At 35.1% G+C, this 17,385-nt stretch overlaps 1 protein-coding gene and 1 long non-coding RNA gene across 5 annotated transcripts; both read left to right on the top strand.

Moving 5' to 3' along the window:
* Nucleotides 1-1,214: 1,214 nt before the first annotated feature.
* Nucleotides 1,215-5,739, top strand: LOC110809957 (cytochrome c). 2 transcript variants are annotated; one of them, XM_088213815.1, is made up of 3 exons: nt 1,215-1,471; nt 2,490-2,623; nt 3,501-5,487. In XM_088213815.1, the coding sequence occupies exons 1-3, from the start codon at nt 1,360-1,362 to the stop codon at nt 3,552-3,554; spliced, it is 300 nt and encodes a 99-aa protein (XP_088069941.1). In that variant the 5' UTR covers nt 1,215-1,359; the 3' UTR covers nt 3,555-5,487. The 2 variants fall into 2 exon arrangements, with proteins under 2 accessions (XP_088069941.1, XP_021891641.1); XM_022035949.2 differs by having other exon boundaries at nt 1,220-1,471; nt 5,440-5,739.
* Nucleotides 5,740-9,164: 3,425 nt separating this feature from the next.
* On the top strand, nt 9,165-16,861 carry LOC110809956 (uncharacterized). Of its 3 annotated transcripts, none has more exons than XR_015817179.1 (2): nt 9,165-11,497; nt 12,044-16,861. It is a non-coding gene; the product is annotated as an uncharacterized LOC110809956 (long non-coding RNA). The 3 variants fall into 3 exon arrangements; XR_015817178.1 differs by having other exon boundaries at nt 9,165-11,509; XR_015817177.1 differs by having other exon boundaries at nt 9,165-11,518.
* Nucleotides 16,862-17,385: the final 524 nt, after the last annotated feature.

Raw genomic sequence — 17,385 nt, 5'->3', positions numbered from 1 at the left:
TAGATTTTTTTAAAAATAAAATATATATTTCTTTTATCAAATTTGTATGACTGTTTGTTTGCATGTGTATGTTTTAAAACTATCTTATTCTTACTACGTTCATGAAGGTCACCCTAATTCACACCCCCTAATGCAGATTAGTCAAATCAAGAGTAAGTTTAGAATTAAATGAAGTCTTTAAAAAATCTTCAGTAATTTTATAAGTTTGTTTGTATAGTATATGTAAATATTATTTAATGATGTAATTTATATATTTTTGCGAGTTTCGTGACTTATAACTTCATTCAAAAGACATATTATTTCTTTATAAATTTTAATATAATGTTACTTTAATTTATCAAATTTTATATTTTTCAATAAAAAATACATGCTATTACGAGTTCACTATGTAAACCCTTTAAATTTCTGTGCACGTTCGATCACGTAAATATAGTAAATTCAATTTCAGTTTGTTCCATTAGTTGTCAAAGCTGATGGCAGTTGAAATTTTTTGTGCCTGCATGTTTTTCAATGGTTGGGTGGATTTACTTCAAACAGAAGGTCCCAAGGGGTGGAGCATTTTCTTTTTTCTTCGACATAGATGCGTTCATTTTTATTTGTAATAATAACAGTTTGAAGTATCAAAATTTATATCAACCAACCATGTCTTTTACTCTTTACTCTTTACTCTTCTAGTTTATCAAAATTTATATTATGGGGACCCTTTTTTATAAAAAAAAAAAAAAAAAAATTAATTTGTAAAGTGGGCCAAAATCTAAAAATTAAAATAATAATATTAAACATTATTATTTTTCGTTAGAATTTTATTGGATTAGTGATGTGATTATTTCTTAGAGTTGTTAATTTTAATATTAAAATGTTATATTTTATCAGTCATTTATATAATTTTATTGGTACAAAATGATTCTAATGGTTGAAATTTTGAAGTTCATCAATTTATTAAATACAAGAAACATCAAAATATTATTAAAAAATTATAAAATGTTAATTAGAACACGGAATCACAGCTGTTTATTTATGACTCTTTTGAGTCACTAGCATCAGCGGCGTCTGATTAGCCATGGCCGACCGCATATTAGTTTGACTTCCACAAAACACGCTCGGACATATTCTTATGACACGTGGCACAACTGGGGCCGCTAATTTGCCACAAGGAAAGTGAAAAGAGTTCATAAACTTTCCGGAACTTTCAACCTAAATTTATTTATTTAATAATTAAATATTCACAACTTGTGTCGTATGAAAAAGTAAAAACCCTAAACGTCCTTCCCTTCCCTGCGCATTTCTCTGCAGCTTGCACCCTACACTCCATAGATCAATCGCTTCTGATTCCCCACCTTTGGGATTAAACAGCAGGATATGGCATCGTTTGAGCAAGCACCACCAGGCGATGCAAAAGCTGGAGAGAAGATCTTTAAGACAAAGTGCGCTCAGTGCCACACCGTCGATAAGGGCGCTGGTCATAAGCAAGGTATACTTATATGCCTAAGCAGATGTATACGTATATGAGTATTATTGTTGTGTTTCATTTTGTATCTTCAGATTCTTGATCCTCCTGCTTCTCAGTTTGTCATATTTGTAGTAATTTCTTTTTGTTGGTTTTCGATATGTTGGCTTTTGGTGATATTACTTGTTGTCGTTAATCTTCTGCATCTTTATTGCCTAGATCTGATTTTCCTAGATCTAGGGGGTCTTTTTCTACTATTCGATTTGTTCGTCGTTTTTTGTATTTAAGATTTAAGGTTTTATTAATTTGTACGGAGCATTGGGTTTTTTTCCTTTGTCAGGTCATTGAGTTTTCTTCCTTTTTTGTTGCATGTTTAAGTTGAATTTGGACTCGAATGAAACTACCAGTCAAAATTCGTTCATGAGTCCGGATCTGAATATATTGAAAGGTCTTAATGATTACTTTAGATTGTAGAAAACCTATAAAAAGGTATATTTCTCTGTTTAGACCATTAACGGAGATGATTTGGCTCTATATCAATGTGTTAAAATGTTCTAGGGATTATTTTGTACTGTAAAATGCTCAATAAAAAATGTTGATGTCTTTGTTTAACTCGTAAACTGATTGAGTTGGCTCTGAATATGTCTGTGAATGTAGTTACTATTTCATATTTATTACTTGAAAAAAATGCTATGCTATATTATTTTGGAGGTTCTTCTACATGCTTAATTTGTCACATTTGCTTCATTTCTTCATTGAGAATTTAATCGTTATTTTCATGAAGCTTGAAATACTTATTGATGATTCCATTAGAATAGTTGGTTCACCTGAAGATTGCACACTGTTAATTTTTGAGTCATCTTAATGGTTAGTTACATAATGTATTTTTGCAAAATGAATTCTTAATCATGGAACTTAGCATCCAAGTTCGTGTATGAATTTAATATTTGCGAATAAATGTGCATATGCATGTGCGAGTTAGGTGTGTGTCCTTGTTTGTGTCCCAGGGAATCTATTAAAATTCGATGTATGCAATCTGCAGGTCCTAACTTGAATGGATTGTTTGGGAGGCAATCTGGTACAACTCCTGGGTACTCTTATTCTGCTGCTAACAAGAATATGGCTGTGATCTGGGGAGAGAACACATTGTACGACTACTTGCTTAACCCTAAGAAGGTATATCCCCCCTTCATATTTATTATTATGGGTTTTGATCTGGTGATTCTATCAGACTTGAGGTATCTTATGAAAAGTCTAGAGTTTCAGAGATGAAAGACTATAAGAAAGCCACAATTATCTCCCTGGAACCCATAATATAGCTCTTAGAGATTGGAGTTAGATTCTGTTTGGATTGAATTTTTTGTTGGTCAAAAGGATGTAAAACTGATTGTTGTGGGAGAAATAAGTTCAAATGATGACTGAAAATCATTTGTCATTTACCAAAGAACCTTTTCTTTATTGGGCTTTAAGTGAAAGGTGAAAGCTCGTTTTGCTAAAATTTTGAATTTGCCCTGAATTGACCTTCAAAATTATATTCTATGAATTTTGAATCTAAAAGATTATAGATGTCTTTGTTTTTTCCATTTTACAAGAGTTTCAGCTTTAAGGTGGTATTTAGGATTGCTTATGAAGGTGTGTGGATGAAGTTATTTTCTCTGTGATGTATAAGTCTACAGTATTATAGTTGTAAGAAACATTAACATCATAATAAAGTCAGAAAACTGTGTGGATACATTAAATTGAAGTTTTGGTTTTTAGACTTCAATAAGCGATCAACGGTTTGGTAAAATTAGAATTCAATGTTTAAAATTTCGGTTAAATGATCAAAAAGGAAAATTAGTTGCGCTCTTATTTGAAAAGTCTCATATTTTTGTTTTACTAGCTGTCTTTTAGTTAAAAATGTCAAAGGTTTTATTTTTCACTTGAAGCCCTAGATAGAAAGCTGGTCATGGTAGTTTTAACTAGATTGAAGGTTATGTGGCTTTTATTCTTTCTAATCTATATCCCAAAATTGAGTTTTGTTTCAACTTAATCAGTTTAAATCCTTTGACAGTTGAAAATGCATCTTCTGACACCTTCCAAGTATATGTACGCAGTGGTTGATTGAGAAAATTAAGCATATACTCTTTGGATAGGTAAGCAACAGAAAATTTTAGGAAAATGAACATGCTAAGTTTTTTTTGGTACAAATAAATGTATGATGATAAATAAGTTACAAAACACTAAAAACATTCTCAGTCTTTAGAAAAAAGTTAGGGGTTGTCTTTTTCTTTTCTGCTTAAAGTTGCATGTAAAAGGCACATGATAAGTGCTAAATTAGCAATGTTAGAAAGTGCTGACAGCTTTAGGGACTAAAAATAATTAATAAAACAGGAAATAAACTTTCTAAGTCAGTCTTTAGAAAAAAAGGAGAATGGGTGCTTTTTTCTGTTCTGCTTAAACATGCATGGAAAAGGCACATGATAAGCCCTAAATGAGCAATTTTAGAAGTTGCATACAGCTTTAAGGGCCAAATTACTATTTATAAGCACCAAATAAGTAACTTAAAACACCTTCTAGAATTACTGAAAACTTGACAACTTGTTAGAGTACAAAAAGTAAAAAAAAAAAGGTTAAGTAACCATTTAAATTGGTATTTATAGGTATCTTATGTATAGTTGCATATAGCCTTAAGCAATAAACATGTTATTAAAAGTTACGTATAAGCACTAAGTCCGTTGTCCAAACACCCTCTAGTTTTACCTAACACTTGAAACTTACTAGAATTTAAGAGATAGGAAATGAGACTCGAGTATCCAAGCACTTACGGTGCTTACAAGTAAATAAATGATGCTTATAATTGGTTGTTGCTTTAAGCATCAACTGCAGTACTCAAAAGCCATTTATAAACCCAAAATAATTAATCCAAACACACCCTAATGACACCAAATAGTTGAGAACTTTCTAGAATCTAAAAAGTAGAAAAAAAGACTTAGTGTCGAAATGTTTTCGGTGCTTATAAGTAAATAAGATATGCTTAAAGTTGCTTACTGGAAGCTGCTTATGAATATGTACGCGAGAACTTATTACACATGACAACTTATTACAAACACTTGAATCAAGTATGCGAGAACTCTTGGTAGTTATAAGTAAATAAGCAACGCTTAAAGTTGCTTATGCTTTAAGCACCAAACTTTATAAGCACAACAAGTACTTGGACAACTTATTGAAGTTTTAGCTTAAAGGTGTCAAAGTATTTAAAACTTTTTCGGCTTAAAGCACTATGAGTTAAAACTTGTTTTAGCTAAAAGCCTTATATACCAAAAATAAAAATGAAGAATCTACTGATACTATGTTTGGATTGAGTGAGGTGAGGAAGCACAAGAAAAACATTTGTTAGAGACACCAAATACTTGTAGATACTAAAAGATAGAAAGAAAGAGTAAGTATCTAAATTTTTGTTTAAAGCGCTATGAGGTTAAAATTTTGTAGAGCAAAAATCACCATGTACATTATCATATGGATTTCTCTTGATTTTTTCAGCGGTCAATTGGCATGTTTGCTGTGTCCTGTAGGCAATCCTGCTTGGACAAGGCAAACAATTGGGAGGCAGGATGCTTGGTTCCCTAGAAACCACTTACTGTACTCTAGATTCTCTCACTTGGTCATTTTTAGAACGGAGGATGCAGTAATAAACAGGAGCAATTCATAATGCAATAATTTATGAAATATTCTTTTTGAATACGTACGTTAGGCGGTATTGAAAATAATGATTGTGAACTATGCGTATAAAATTTATATTTAAATACAAATTTCCCGAAGATGTTATTGTGCTAACTTAATTTTCTGTGCCGTAAAAAAAAAAAAAAAGATAAAACAAAATGATCTTTGGGACATCATTAGCGATGGAGGTTAAGTAAACATATTGGTTGATTTAATTTGCAGAAGTGAAAATGCTTGCCTACTATTCATGAGCTGATGGTTTCCATTCTGAAATTTGGTTTTGTTTGCAGTATATTCCTGGGACAAAGATGGTTTTCCCTGGATTGAAGAAACCACAAGATCGTGCGGACCTCATTGCCTATCTGAAGGGAGCCACTGCATAATCGTTTTGCATGGTGTAGGGTATTTTGCAGTAAACCAAAGAGTTTAGAGACCAATTCGGAATTCTTTTTGAAAGAAAAAGAAACTAATATTTATGGAAATAAAAGAATATTAATGGCTACAATCGTTGAGATCTCCTACATGAGAAATGTCTTGAATTTAATGATTTTTTATTCAAATATATGAGCTGGTGGGCTTGTCGTGTTCAATTTTTTCGGGTGTAATGGTTGTTTTTGGCAGTTGTATCTCATATTTGTTCAAAGAATGGTTCAGAGACTTTTTCTGTTTGAAATGGTTTGTGTGTTGTGTCGTTGGTTTACAGAAATTTAATAGGGGCCATATGGACTGTAGGGAGTTGACTGTTGATAAATTTGGTGAGAGATGCAGGTTTGTTCAGCCTGATCAGTGATTTCATCAGTTATTTAGACTGATTGTGAGATACAGGTGTGTTCGATCAGATCGGTGATTTCCTCAGTTATGTACAGATTATAAAAACCGAAAACTGGTTTAACCGGTTCAGAGGACAAAAATCTATTCCCTAACTGGTTCAAATCTGGCAGCTGAGACTGACCGGATAATTGATTAGATTCTTTTAATACATATTAAATTTTGAAATATAATTAACGACTATAATAAAAAAAAAAAAAAAACCCCCAACTTAGTCAACTCAGTAGTTCCTGCACAACCCGTGGAATTATCTCTCACAAAAACAGCTCCTCTTCCTAAATCCCGTTGAATTAGCCTTCCTCCATCTTCTCTGGCTGGCTCACAATTCACAAAACAGCTCCTAAATAAATAAGGTGTATATGGCTGAACGAAACATTATTAAGAAAATGATTAGGGAACTCCTTGATGCTAGTGTTATTCAGCCACTAAAATATATATATATATATATATATATATTGTACAAGGATTACTCCTGCAATTATATTTACTTTATCAACTACTAACATTGCCCAAGTCTAAAGCATCCGTTTTGATTGGAGCAAAAGAATAGAGAGTTGTTTCTTTTTCTTTGGAGATGAAGAATTGAAAAGCTTATTGCCCAAATGTTAAAGTTCCATTGTGTCGTTTGAACGATAAGGTCAACCTAATTGAGAATCAATTCTAAGGACTGATTTAGAAACTCTAAATACCTCATACTCATCGAGGAGAAAATACATGTCAGAATTGGCTTCCTCCAATTGTTCACAATTAATTGTATCTCTTGTAGTACTAGGACATTAATAAAATTACCTATCTGGATGTGAAATAACTTTGCTTGTATTATCTTGTATAAAAGAATTGGTAGTTTAACTGTTGAAAATTAATTTTCTTTATAAGTTTGAATTTAAATATAATTTATTTTTTAAATAAAAAATTTATCTTTTGAGAGATTAAATTTATGTTTATTTTTTAGATACTAGTAGAATATTTCTAGAAATTTTAATTTTGTTGTAAATCTATTTAAATATACTTTGAATTATTAATTTTAGAGTTCCTGATTTAAAAATAAAAATTAAAAATTAGTTTTAAGAGCTTAATATTCTTCAATCAATTTTAATTGATATTTAAACATTTTTGCTAAGCTACTTTGCAACTTACACCTATTCCCTTTTATTTTCTGAAAAGCAGTTCCCAAAAATGATTTTAAATTAATAGATTAATGATAATATTAAACTCTATTTTTCATTGTTATAATAATTAATCGTTTTATTCAGGAATTTCCTGGTAGAGTTTTACCCTTTTAAGGCAATTTTTTTTTTAAAAAAAAAAAAGTAAAAAAAAAAATCATTTCATGCAATTTATTTTCTCTACGACGCGTTGACAATTTTACTTCCACATATACCTGCATGCATATATATATATATATATATACATATATACATATATACATAATGTATACGTGTGTAATCCAGTACAAAGCAATTACATACGTTATAATTGAGTATTCGCTCTTAAAAATAAATATAATAGGGATGATATTTCTTTCTCCAACAAAGATAACATAGTTTAACGAAAGAACTTCCAAGTAGAGGACTACAAGTTGAATGTTAAACATGTGGGCTCATGCACATTGGTGTTTGATAAAATTCAAGAGTAGGAAATTTAGTTATGTGAATGACATATTTTGAAGCAACAAGAAAATAAAGGTAGGTTAAGAATGCGCAACATTCTATATTTTTATATGTATTTTTACAAATAATTGAAATTTAATTTTTTTTTTTTTATGTACGTATCTTCAATATCTGCAACTATTGTAATATTTGCTCCCGAAATTTAGTTCGTGATTCATTTTAAAATTAAAAAAATATATAAAAATATAATTTATAAATTTATAAATTTTTATTTAACGTAAAATTAGGAAAAATAAGTTAATGATAAAATTGAAAACAATTTTAGAAAAAATGTGTGAAAATTTGAGTTCGAAAGGTATTTTTGAAAGAAAAATTGAAAACTAGAGGTTAAAACGCAATTAAAAAAAATGCGCCATGTAGGACCACCCAAGTCAATAGCCCCGACGAACCAGAACGCGCCGCGTGGCAAGGCACGCTGACTCAGTGCCACGCGGGAGGCCAAGCTGGCAATCCGCGTGCCCGCTATCGGACGACTCGGATGTGCTTCTGTGCGCGTGGACAGTCCGGATACGTTCTCTCCTTATGCGCGATCGGACGATCGCGATTAAACGCGATGAACGATCTAGATTCGTTCCTTCTTTAAACGCGATCGTACGGTCGAGATCAAATCGCGATAAATGGTCCAGATTCATTTCTTCTTCAAATACGATCGGACGGTCAAAATCAAATGCGATGAACGGTCCAGATTTAAGAGAGATGAGTATAAATAACTCACTTCACATTGAACCCAAACCCTAGCCGCTAACCCCCCACCGGAAAAGAAGAACTAGTCGTCAGAGAAGGGAGCCGATCGCCGCCCGCCGCCACGTCAGATGGCCGATTGCCAATACCCGTTCTCCTATTTGCTCGAAATTTGATTTTGAACACTCCCATGTTATTGTGCTAGTGTAGCTCACCATTTCATTAACCATTTCAGATCAAAATGACCAAGATCCAGATCTCAATCAACAAGGGAGTTGTGAATAGTTCACCACCCGGACTCCCTTCAAAGGTTAGTGAAGGTCGTCCTAGGATACCTAATTGTTTACTTTTCATTTATTTCTTGATTTTTTGTTTGTTCATTTAGAATGGTAATTCCCGTAACCTTATTGGATATTAAAAATTATTGTGTAAGGAATGTAAATCTTAACTCTATTATTCCTCTTCCGCATTCAATTCATATCTTTATCTTATTTTCAGTTCTGGGCGTTGCAGCTATAACGACCTCTAAACCATATTATTGTCATGACTGATTTAGCTAAGAACTTTTTAATTCTTTTTTCTTAATTAAAGTTGTAGCTACCTTAGAACCATATCATTAGCATTTTTTTTTCCTCTTAATTAGCAAATCTAAGGCTTTCTTTTTTTTTCTTTTCTTTTTTTGGGTTTTTTCTTTTCTCTATAATTTTTCTCAAATTTTCACAGTAATATTTTAGTATAGGTAAAGACGGGAGAGAGACAGAATTAACAATAGAAATTAAGGGTATCAAAATGAAACGGTGGGGAGGAGGTAAGCATTTTCAATGGGTAGGATTTTAGCTGGACTGGGTATAAAAGCTAGGTTCTGAGTTGAAAAAAAAAAAGAAGAAAAGAAAAGAAAAAAAAAAGAAAGGGAAGAAGATGAACTAGGTCGAAATTTCCTAAAAAATTTAAGAAAAATGAAGATTTGAGTGAACTGCCGCTGAAGGATAGGAAATGGAAGTGAGAGGTAAGAAAATTTAGAATTTCAGACTCTATTATGGTAAAGTATGTTTGGATCCCTACTTTTCTGGTCTTGAATGTCGATTGAGTCATGTTACAAGGAGTGAGTTGTGTGATGGATACGGAACCGGACTGGAGACACTAGATTTAAATCATATGGGAGTAGGACTGGTTAAGAGGGAAGGTTGTTGAGGACTGATTAGAGAAGAGCGGGTGAGCACCTAGAGGTAAGTGTAAACCATATAGGATAGGACAAAATCATAGAAGTTGAGAGGAAAAACTAAGTTGTATGGTAGAAGGGAAGGATGAGAGTGCAGGAACCATCAGCGTGTGTATCCTAGTATGGTTAAAGTCAGTGAGGAGGAGGTGTGTGTGTGGCCTTCACAGGTCGGATGTTATAAGTCTTAGTGTGAGATTTTATGATGTGTTGTGTGTGTGTGTGTGTGTGTGGCCTCCGCAGGCTGTGTTCATCATTTTGGTGTGGTTTGGTGAAAGGCCTCCACAGGCTGGGTATTGTCAAAATGGAGTGTTGTTAGTGGTATGTTATGCGTGTGTGTGTGGCCTTCACAGGTTTGTTGTGGATTAGTGAAAGGCCCTCACAAGTCGGGTATTGCTGATTTAGTGTATGGTTTTGTAATATATTGTGTGTGTATGTGTGGCCTTCAAAGGCCGTTGTTTCAGGTTTTTAGGTGGATGGTGAACTGGTAGGCATGTGTGTGGCCTCTCCAAGCCTTGTCGGTGTTGATACAGGTCAGAGGTGCAGTACGTGTGTGTGTGTGTAGTCTACATAGGTTGGCCATTACCGATACTGATGTGGTGTACTGGTTGTAGAAAAGCAGTGTGTGTGTATGGCCATTCAGGGCCAGTGGTTGCTTATTTTAGCATGCTAATATAGGTAGAATTAAGTGTGTGTGTGTGTGTGAGTGGTCATCCAAGGGCCAATGTTCATGTATTCTGGTACCGTTGGTTGCAGAGTAGTGTAGGTGTGTCTTGGGGCTATTCGATGGTCATGGGTTGCAAGGGTTATATGTTAAAGACATTCTGTATCTAATGTGAGTACCGAGTAAGGAGTACAGTTAGGTAGTGTGTCTAATTTCGGTTAAGACCTTCCTTTCAATAGGTGCCACTATCTGCCTTTCCAAGACCGCCTCCTTACACATTGGTGCCACCCACCACCTATCAAAGGCCTCCTTTTAGTTTCCAAGCACCATCTATGGAGAACATTACTACTCATCAGGATGATTTCAACCGATTATATAGAGTAGTGGAGAGTCTGGCTACGATGATCAAAGAGAGAGAATTACGGCTAAAATCATCCTTTCCTTTACATCAAAATACTGGTCAGGGTGGGGTAGATACGAGCAACATTGAGAAGTACCAAAGACTTAATCCACCTGCATTTAATGGGGGCTCTGACCCACTCGTGGTAGAAGATTGAATCAAGAAAATAGAGAACTTATTTGATGTGATAGAAGTGATGGCCAAACAAAAAGTACAAGTAGCCACTTTCATATTAAGAGGGTCCACACAACATTGGTGGAATCTGAAGAAATGAGCCCTAGTTCCCCCAGTAACCTAGGAAGTATTCCTGGAAGCCTTCAATGCTGAATATTTTCCTGACTTTCTCAGGCAGAGAAAAGAGACTGAGTTCGTAGAATTGCATCAAGGGAGGTTGTCAGTAATAGAGTATACAGAGAGGTACATAGATTTGGGACATTTTGCTCTGGAAGTGATGATGAATGAACTAAAGAAGGCCAGGAGGTTTAAGAAAGGATTAAGACAAGAATTATTCCACCAGGTAGTTGTGTTCACCTTGCCCACATATCAGGTAGTGTTAAAGAAAACACAGTTAGTAGAGACACTGTACAGAGAGCATACCGAGTATAGTACGGAACGACCCAACCATAAATAGTTACCGCCATCCTTCGGGCAAACAGAGAAGAGATAGAGGACAGTTCAAGATCTAACTCCGGGTTATCAAATATTTTCGAGGAACATCGATTATATGCATTGTAGGAGTCATGGGGATAGGCCGTGTACTGTTACTAGTCGGGGATGTTACAAATATGGTAGTACCCAGCATTTAGTACATGATTGTCTTGTACTTAGAGAATCTAGCAAACTGATGGTTCCAGGAAGGGTTTTCGCCCTAACAGCACAAGATGCAGAGGTAATCTCATAGGTATTTAAGGTACACTTTATATTTTAAATTCTCTTGCTATAGTTCTAATTGATCAAGGGGCGACCCATTCATTCACTTTGCATAGATTTGCATCTAAGTTGAAGATAGAGCCAGTAATGTTAGATTGTATGCTTATAGTATCCACGCTAACTAGTGACGCACTAAATACGGATGTAATGTATACATCATGCAAGTTAGAGGTAGCAGGGAGAGAATTAGAGGCAAATTTGATTTTATTAGATATTAGCGACTTTAATGTAATATTAGGTATAGATTGGCTAGTTGCACATCATGCGCATGTAAATTGTTTTCGTACGGTAGTAATGTTTAAAATTCCTAACGAGAAACCTTTCTCCATATAAAAAAATTGTAAAAGGTTATTAGAGTATAATAAAACGGCTTACTGGGACAAGATATTTGGTGAGTATGTTTTTATTTACTCTATATTCTGTAATCACGACTTTTACAAGTGCAGTCTTAATATTCTTGAGTGTATAGATTACAAGGTAAAGTTCTCGCACATGTATTTGATAGGGGACGGGATCAAAAAGACCATACTCCAGGAGATACCGGTGGTCAAAGACTTTCCTAACGTATTTTCGGAAGACCTCCCTAGACTCCCACCAAATAGAGAGGTTGAATTCACCATAGAACTACAACCGAAAATTCAACCCATTTTCAAGGCCTCGTACCGGATGGCCAGATCAGAGTTGATAGAATTGAGTAAACAGCTACAGGCATTGTTAGACAAGAAGTTTATAAAGCCAAATATATCGCCATTGAGTGCACCCCTGTTATTTGTAAAGAATAAAAATTGGTTTCATGCGAATGTGTATTGATTATAAAGATTTGAACCAGATGACAATAAAGAACAAGTACTCACTTCCTTAAATAGATGACCTATTTGATCAGCTACAGGGAGCACATGTATTTTCAAAAATAGATTTGCATTTTAGATACCATTAGTTGAAGACTAGAGCAGAGGATATAACAAAGATGACTTTTTGCACCAGGTATAGGCATTATGAACACACCTGCAGTATTCATGAACTTGATGAATCAGGTATTTAGACCTTTATTAGATCACTATATGATTTTTTTCATAGACGACATCTTGATATACACTAAAAATTTAGAGGAACATCTCAAACATCTGGCAGGGGTGTTGGAAATACTATAGAAGGCCAAATTGTATGTCAAGCTTAGTAAATGCAAGTTTTACCTCGATCAGATAGTGTTTTTAGGACACATTGTATCAAGAGATGGGATATCAATGGATCCTGTAAAGGTTGAGGCAATGGTAAAATGGGATAAACCGAGCACTGTAACTGAGATTAAAAGCTTTTTGGGTTAGTAGGGTACTATCGCAGGTTTGTTAAGGGGTTCTCGAGTATTGCTGTAGCACTTACTAGGCTGACTAAGAAGAATACAAAATTTGAGTGGAATGATGATTGTGAGAAAGCTTCAACTAGCTCAAACGAAAACTCATTACGACCCCGGTATTAGCTATTCCCACAGGTTGCGAGGTTATGCAGTGTATAGTGATGCATCTTGTCTAAGGTTGGGGCGTGTATTAATGCAACACAGAAGAGTAATTGCTTATAGTTACAGATAATAAAAGATAAATGAAAAACAATTACCCAATCCATCATTTGGAATTGATTGTAGTGGTGTATAAGTTGAAATTGTGGAGACACTACTTATATGGAGAAACCTTTAAAATTTATACCGATCATAAGAGTTTACAATATTTGTTTACACACAGAGAGCTCAATATGCGGTGGAGATGGTGGACGGATTTACTAAAAGATTTGGCTGCAGAATTCGTTACTATCTAGGGAAGAAAAATATAATGGCAGATACCCTCAACAAAAAGAGTACAAGGGTATTGGCACATCTAATGGTGTCTGAGTGGGAGCTACGCGGGGCCATGCAATGAGTGGAAGTTCAAGAACAGTATAGAGGTAAGTATGTAGCTAGTCTGAGGGCCCAGTCGATTTTGATTAAAAGAATTAAAGAGAGTCAAATGGAAGATGCCGACTTACAGTCAATTAAGAAGGAGTGACATAGGAGACATCGACAGGGTCCAGTATACATGATGATGGATTGCTCATATTTAGAAATTAAATGTGTGTGCCTAATGATAGTGACCTATGGAAGAAAATTCTCAATGAAACTCACAATACAAGATTTTTTATACATTCGAATAGTACTAAGATGTACCGAAACTTGCAAAAATATTACTGGTGGTGTGGTGTGAGACGGGACATTGCTGAGTTCGTGTCAAGGTATTTAATGTGTCAGCAAGTAAAGGTCAAACATCAGAAACCTGGGAGATTGTTGTAACCTCTCCCAATACCGGAATGGAAGTGGGAACACATCTCAATGGACTTTGTGACAAGTTTGCCCTAGACCCGAATGAATCAAGATAGTATCTGGGTAATTGTGGATCATCTAACTAAATCCTCTTATTTTCTGGCTATAAATGTTCTTGACTCGATTGACCAACTAGCCAGGTTATATGTAAGAGAGGTGATCAAATTACATGGAATTCTTATCTCCATTATTTCGGATAGAAATCCCATGTTCACGTCTAGATTTTGGAAAAGTTTACAGCAGGCAATGGCCATGAAGTTAAACTTTAGTATAACATTTCACCCCCAGATGGATAGGCAAACCGAAAGAACTATACAAATACTAGATGATATGCTACCGACATGTGTAATAGATATTAAAAGGGATTGGGAAGAGGTACTACCATTGATAGAATTCATCTATAATAATAGTTATCATGCTAGCTTGGGGATGGCGCCTTATGAGGCCCTTTATAGTAGACTATGCAGATCATTAATTTATTGGGATGAGGTTGGAGAAAGGCAGTTATTTAGACCGAAATTGGTGGAAGAAACTACTGCCAAGGTGTCTGTGATAAGGAAGAACTTACAAGCAGCACAAAGTAGACAAAAAGGGTATGCAGATAATAGAAGGATTAATCTAGCTTTTGAGATGGGCGATCATGTGTTCCTGAAAGTATCACCGATGAAGGGCTTATTAAGATTTGAAAAGAAGGAAAAACTGAGCTCTTGTTTCGTCGAGCCTTTTGAGATCTTTGAGAGAGTGGGTACAGTGGCTTACAGCATAACACTTCTTTGAAATATGTCGGAATGCATGATGTGTTTCACATTTCAATGTTACAAAAGTATTAACATGATTTGGTGCATATTATACACCATGAGATCCTCCAGCTAAAGACAGACTTGACATATGAGGAAAAGTCAATTTGCATCCTCGAACAACAAAAAAAGAAATTGAAGAGTCGGACGATACAAATGGTGAAAGTATTATGGCAGCACCACTCTAATGAAAAGGCAACTTAAGAGCGAGAGGACGAGATAAGAACCAACCACCCCTAACTTTTTAAGATAATGTTACAAAAATTTGAGGGACTAAATTTTTAAAAAAGTAAGGGATATTGTAATATCTTAGTATAGGTTAAAAAAGGAAGAGAGATAAAATTAACGGTAGTAGGGGTATTAAAATAGACGCTGGGGAGGAGGTAAACATTTTTAATAAGTAGGATTTTAGTTGGATTGGGTATAAAAGGGGGGTTCTAGGTTAAAAAAAAAAAAGAAGAAAAGAAAAGAAAAAGAAAAAAAAAGGAGAGAAAAGAGAAAGGGGAAAAGGAGAGAAACCGAGAAGGGAGAGGGAAAGGGAAGGAGACAAGCTAGATCGAAATTTCCTGAAAAGTTCGAGGAAAAGAAAGATTTGAGTGAATTGTCGGATAGGAAATGAAAGCGAGAGGTGAGAAAGTTTGGAATTTCATACTCTATTATGGTAAAGTATGTCTAAATCCCTACTTTTCTAGCCTTGAATGTCGATTGAGTCCTATTATAAGGAATGAGTCGTGTAATGGATACAGAACTGGATCGGAGACACTAGGTTAAAATTAAATAGGAGTAGGACCGGTTAGTAGGGAAGGTCGTTGAGGACATATTAGAGGAGCGCGGGTGAGGACCTGGAGGTGAGTGAAAACCATATAGGTTCGGACAAAATCATAGAAGTTGAGAGGAAGAACTAAGCTGTGTGGTAGAAGGGGAATCGTGAGAGTGCGGGAACCATCAGCGTGTGTGTCCTAGTATGGTTAAAGTCGGTGAGGAGGTAGTTGTGTGCATGGCCTTCACAAGCCGGGTGTTATAAGTCTAAGTGTGCGATTTTGTGATGTGCTCTGTGTGTGTGTGTGTGTGGTCTCCACAGGCCGCGTTCACCGTTTTAGTGTGGTTTAGTGAAAGGCCTCCACAGGCCAGGTATTGCCGAAATAGAGTGTTGTTTGTGGTATGTTATACGTGTGTGTGTGGCCTTCACAGGCCGATTTTCACAAGTTTGTTGTGGATTAGTGAAAGGCCCTCACAAGTTGGGTATGGCTGATTTAGTGTATGGTTTGGTAATATATTATGTGTGTATGTGTGGCTTTCATAGGCCGTTTTTTCAAGTTTTGAGGTGGATGATGGACTGGTAGGCATGTGTGTATGGCCTTTCCAGGCTGGGCCTTGTCGGTGTTGATGCGGATCGGAGGTGTAGTAAGTGTACGTGTGTGGTTTGCATAGATCAGTCATTACCAGTACTGATATGGTGTACTAGTTATAGAAAAGCAGTGTGTGTGTGGCACCATTCAAGGCTGGTGGTTGCTTACTTTAATATGCTAATATAAGTGGAATTAAGTGTCTGTGAGTGGTCATCCAAGGGATGGTGTTCATGTATTATGTTATTATTGGTTGTGGAGTAGTATATGTGTGTCTTGGGGCTATACGATGGTTACGGGTTGCAGGAGTTATGTGTTAAGGACATTTGGTATCTAATATGAGTACCAGGTAACGAGTACGATTAAGTAGTGTGTCTAGTTGAGCGGAAAGAAGGAATGGATTTTCTTAAGGAAAGGAGTTGTCACATTGTAGAGGGGGAATTGAGTGCAACAAAAAGAGATGGGTTATGATGTATAGAGGTTAGGTGAGGGGGTGCTGGGATAGGAATTTAACTGGTTTCCATAATTTAGTTTCAAGTTCTATATTTATCATACCGGGTCTATTTATGCTCATTACTTTTATTTCTAAATGTGTTAAAGCAGGGGTCGCAACTTGAATGTACAGTAACAAAGCACCATACTTAATGAAGGATTGATTGTTGATATAGGATACTTCTCTTGACAAACATACTTGTATGCACACCTTATCGCCGTTGAGATTAGATTTTTTTTTTATGATTAGATTCATACGGATTGATCATGTACTTTATATGCGTTTACTAAAAAGGGATTTCATACATTTTTTATGAATAAGATGATTTGGATTCGTGGAATGATACAGGTTTGTTTCGAAGTGAGTTGACAGGTTACAATAACGCTTCCATATTTAGGACGAAGCGTTGCATTCATGCTTCTATTTTTCACGACTCTCCTATCGTTTTTTCTAATATGGGTTTGCTGATGAAATTTCTAAATGGAAGAATAAAGAAGGAATTGAAAATTAAGATACAAATACTTACTGATGTCAAATAGAGAATGCTAATGCAACCTTAATTAGACCAGGAAGCTTGGTGTTTTTAAGGCATGAAGGTGTAATATCTCCACCAAAAAATGATATATTATTAAATTATTAGGGCACAAGAGGAATAAGAAAAAAAGAGGATGGTTGTTCGACTCTTTTCGAGCATACAATATTTAGATGAAGGAGATGGAGAATAAGAGAGAAACAAGGGTATCAACCTTACTCTGATGTTTTAAAATAGTGATAACGTAACAATGAAATGATTACTAAGTTTGTTTTTCTAAGTTGAAGATTGAAGAGTTTAGTTATGTTAGTCCCAATTTATTTTGGAACAAA

This window comes from Carica papaya, chromosome 2 (assembly GCF_054855325.1).
Source record: "Carica papaya isolate Zhongbai chromosome 2, ASM5485532v1, whole genome shotgun sequence".
Classification (NCBI taxonomy): domain Eukaryota; kingdom Viridiplantae; phylum Streptophyta; class Magnoliopsida; order Brassicales; family Caricaceae; genus Carica; species Carica papaya.
The sequence above is the reverse complement of the archived record's forward strand: the minus strand, read 5'-3'. Positions and strand labels throughout refer to the sequence as shown.

Bases quoted from the DNA above. Each gene is read 5' to 3' on its own strand.
- LOC110809957 (XM_022035949.2), top strand. From the start codon at position 1,360: ATGGCATCGTTTGAGCAAGCACCACCAGGCGATGCAAAAGCTGGAGAG. The intron at 1,472-2,489 runs GTATACTTATAT...TGCAATCTGCAG, and splicing joins GGGCGCTGGTCATAAGCAAG to GTCCTAACTTGAATGGATTG. The intron at 2,624-5,439 runs GTATATCCCCCC...TTTTGTTTGCAG, and splicing joins ACTTGCTTAACCCTAAGAAG to TATATTCCTGGGACAAAGAT.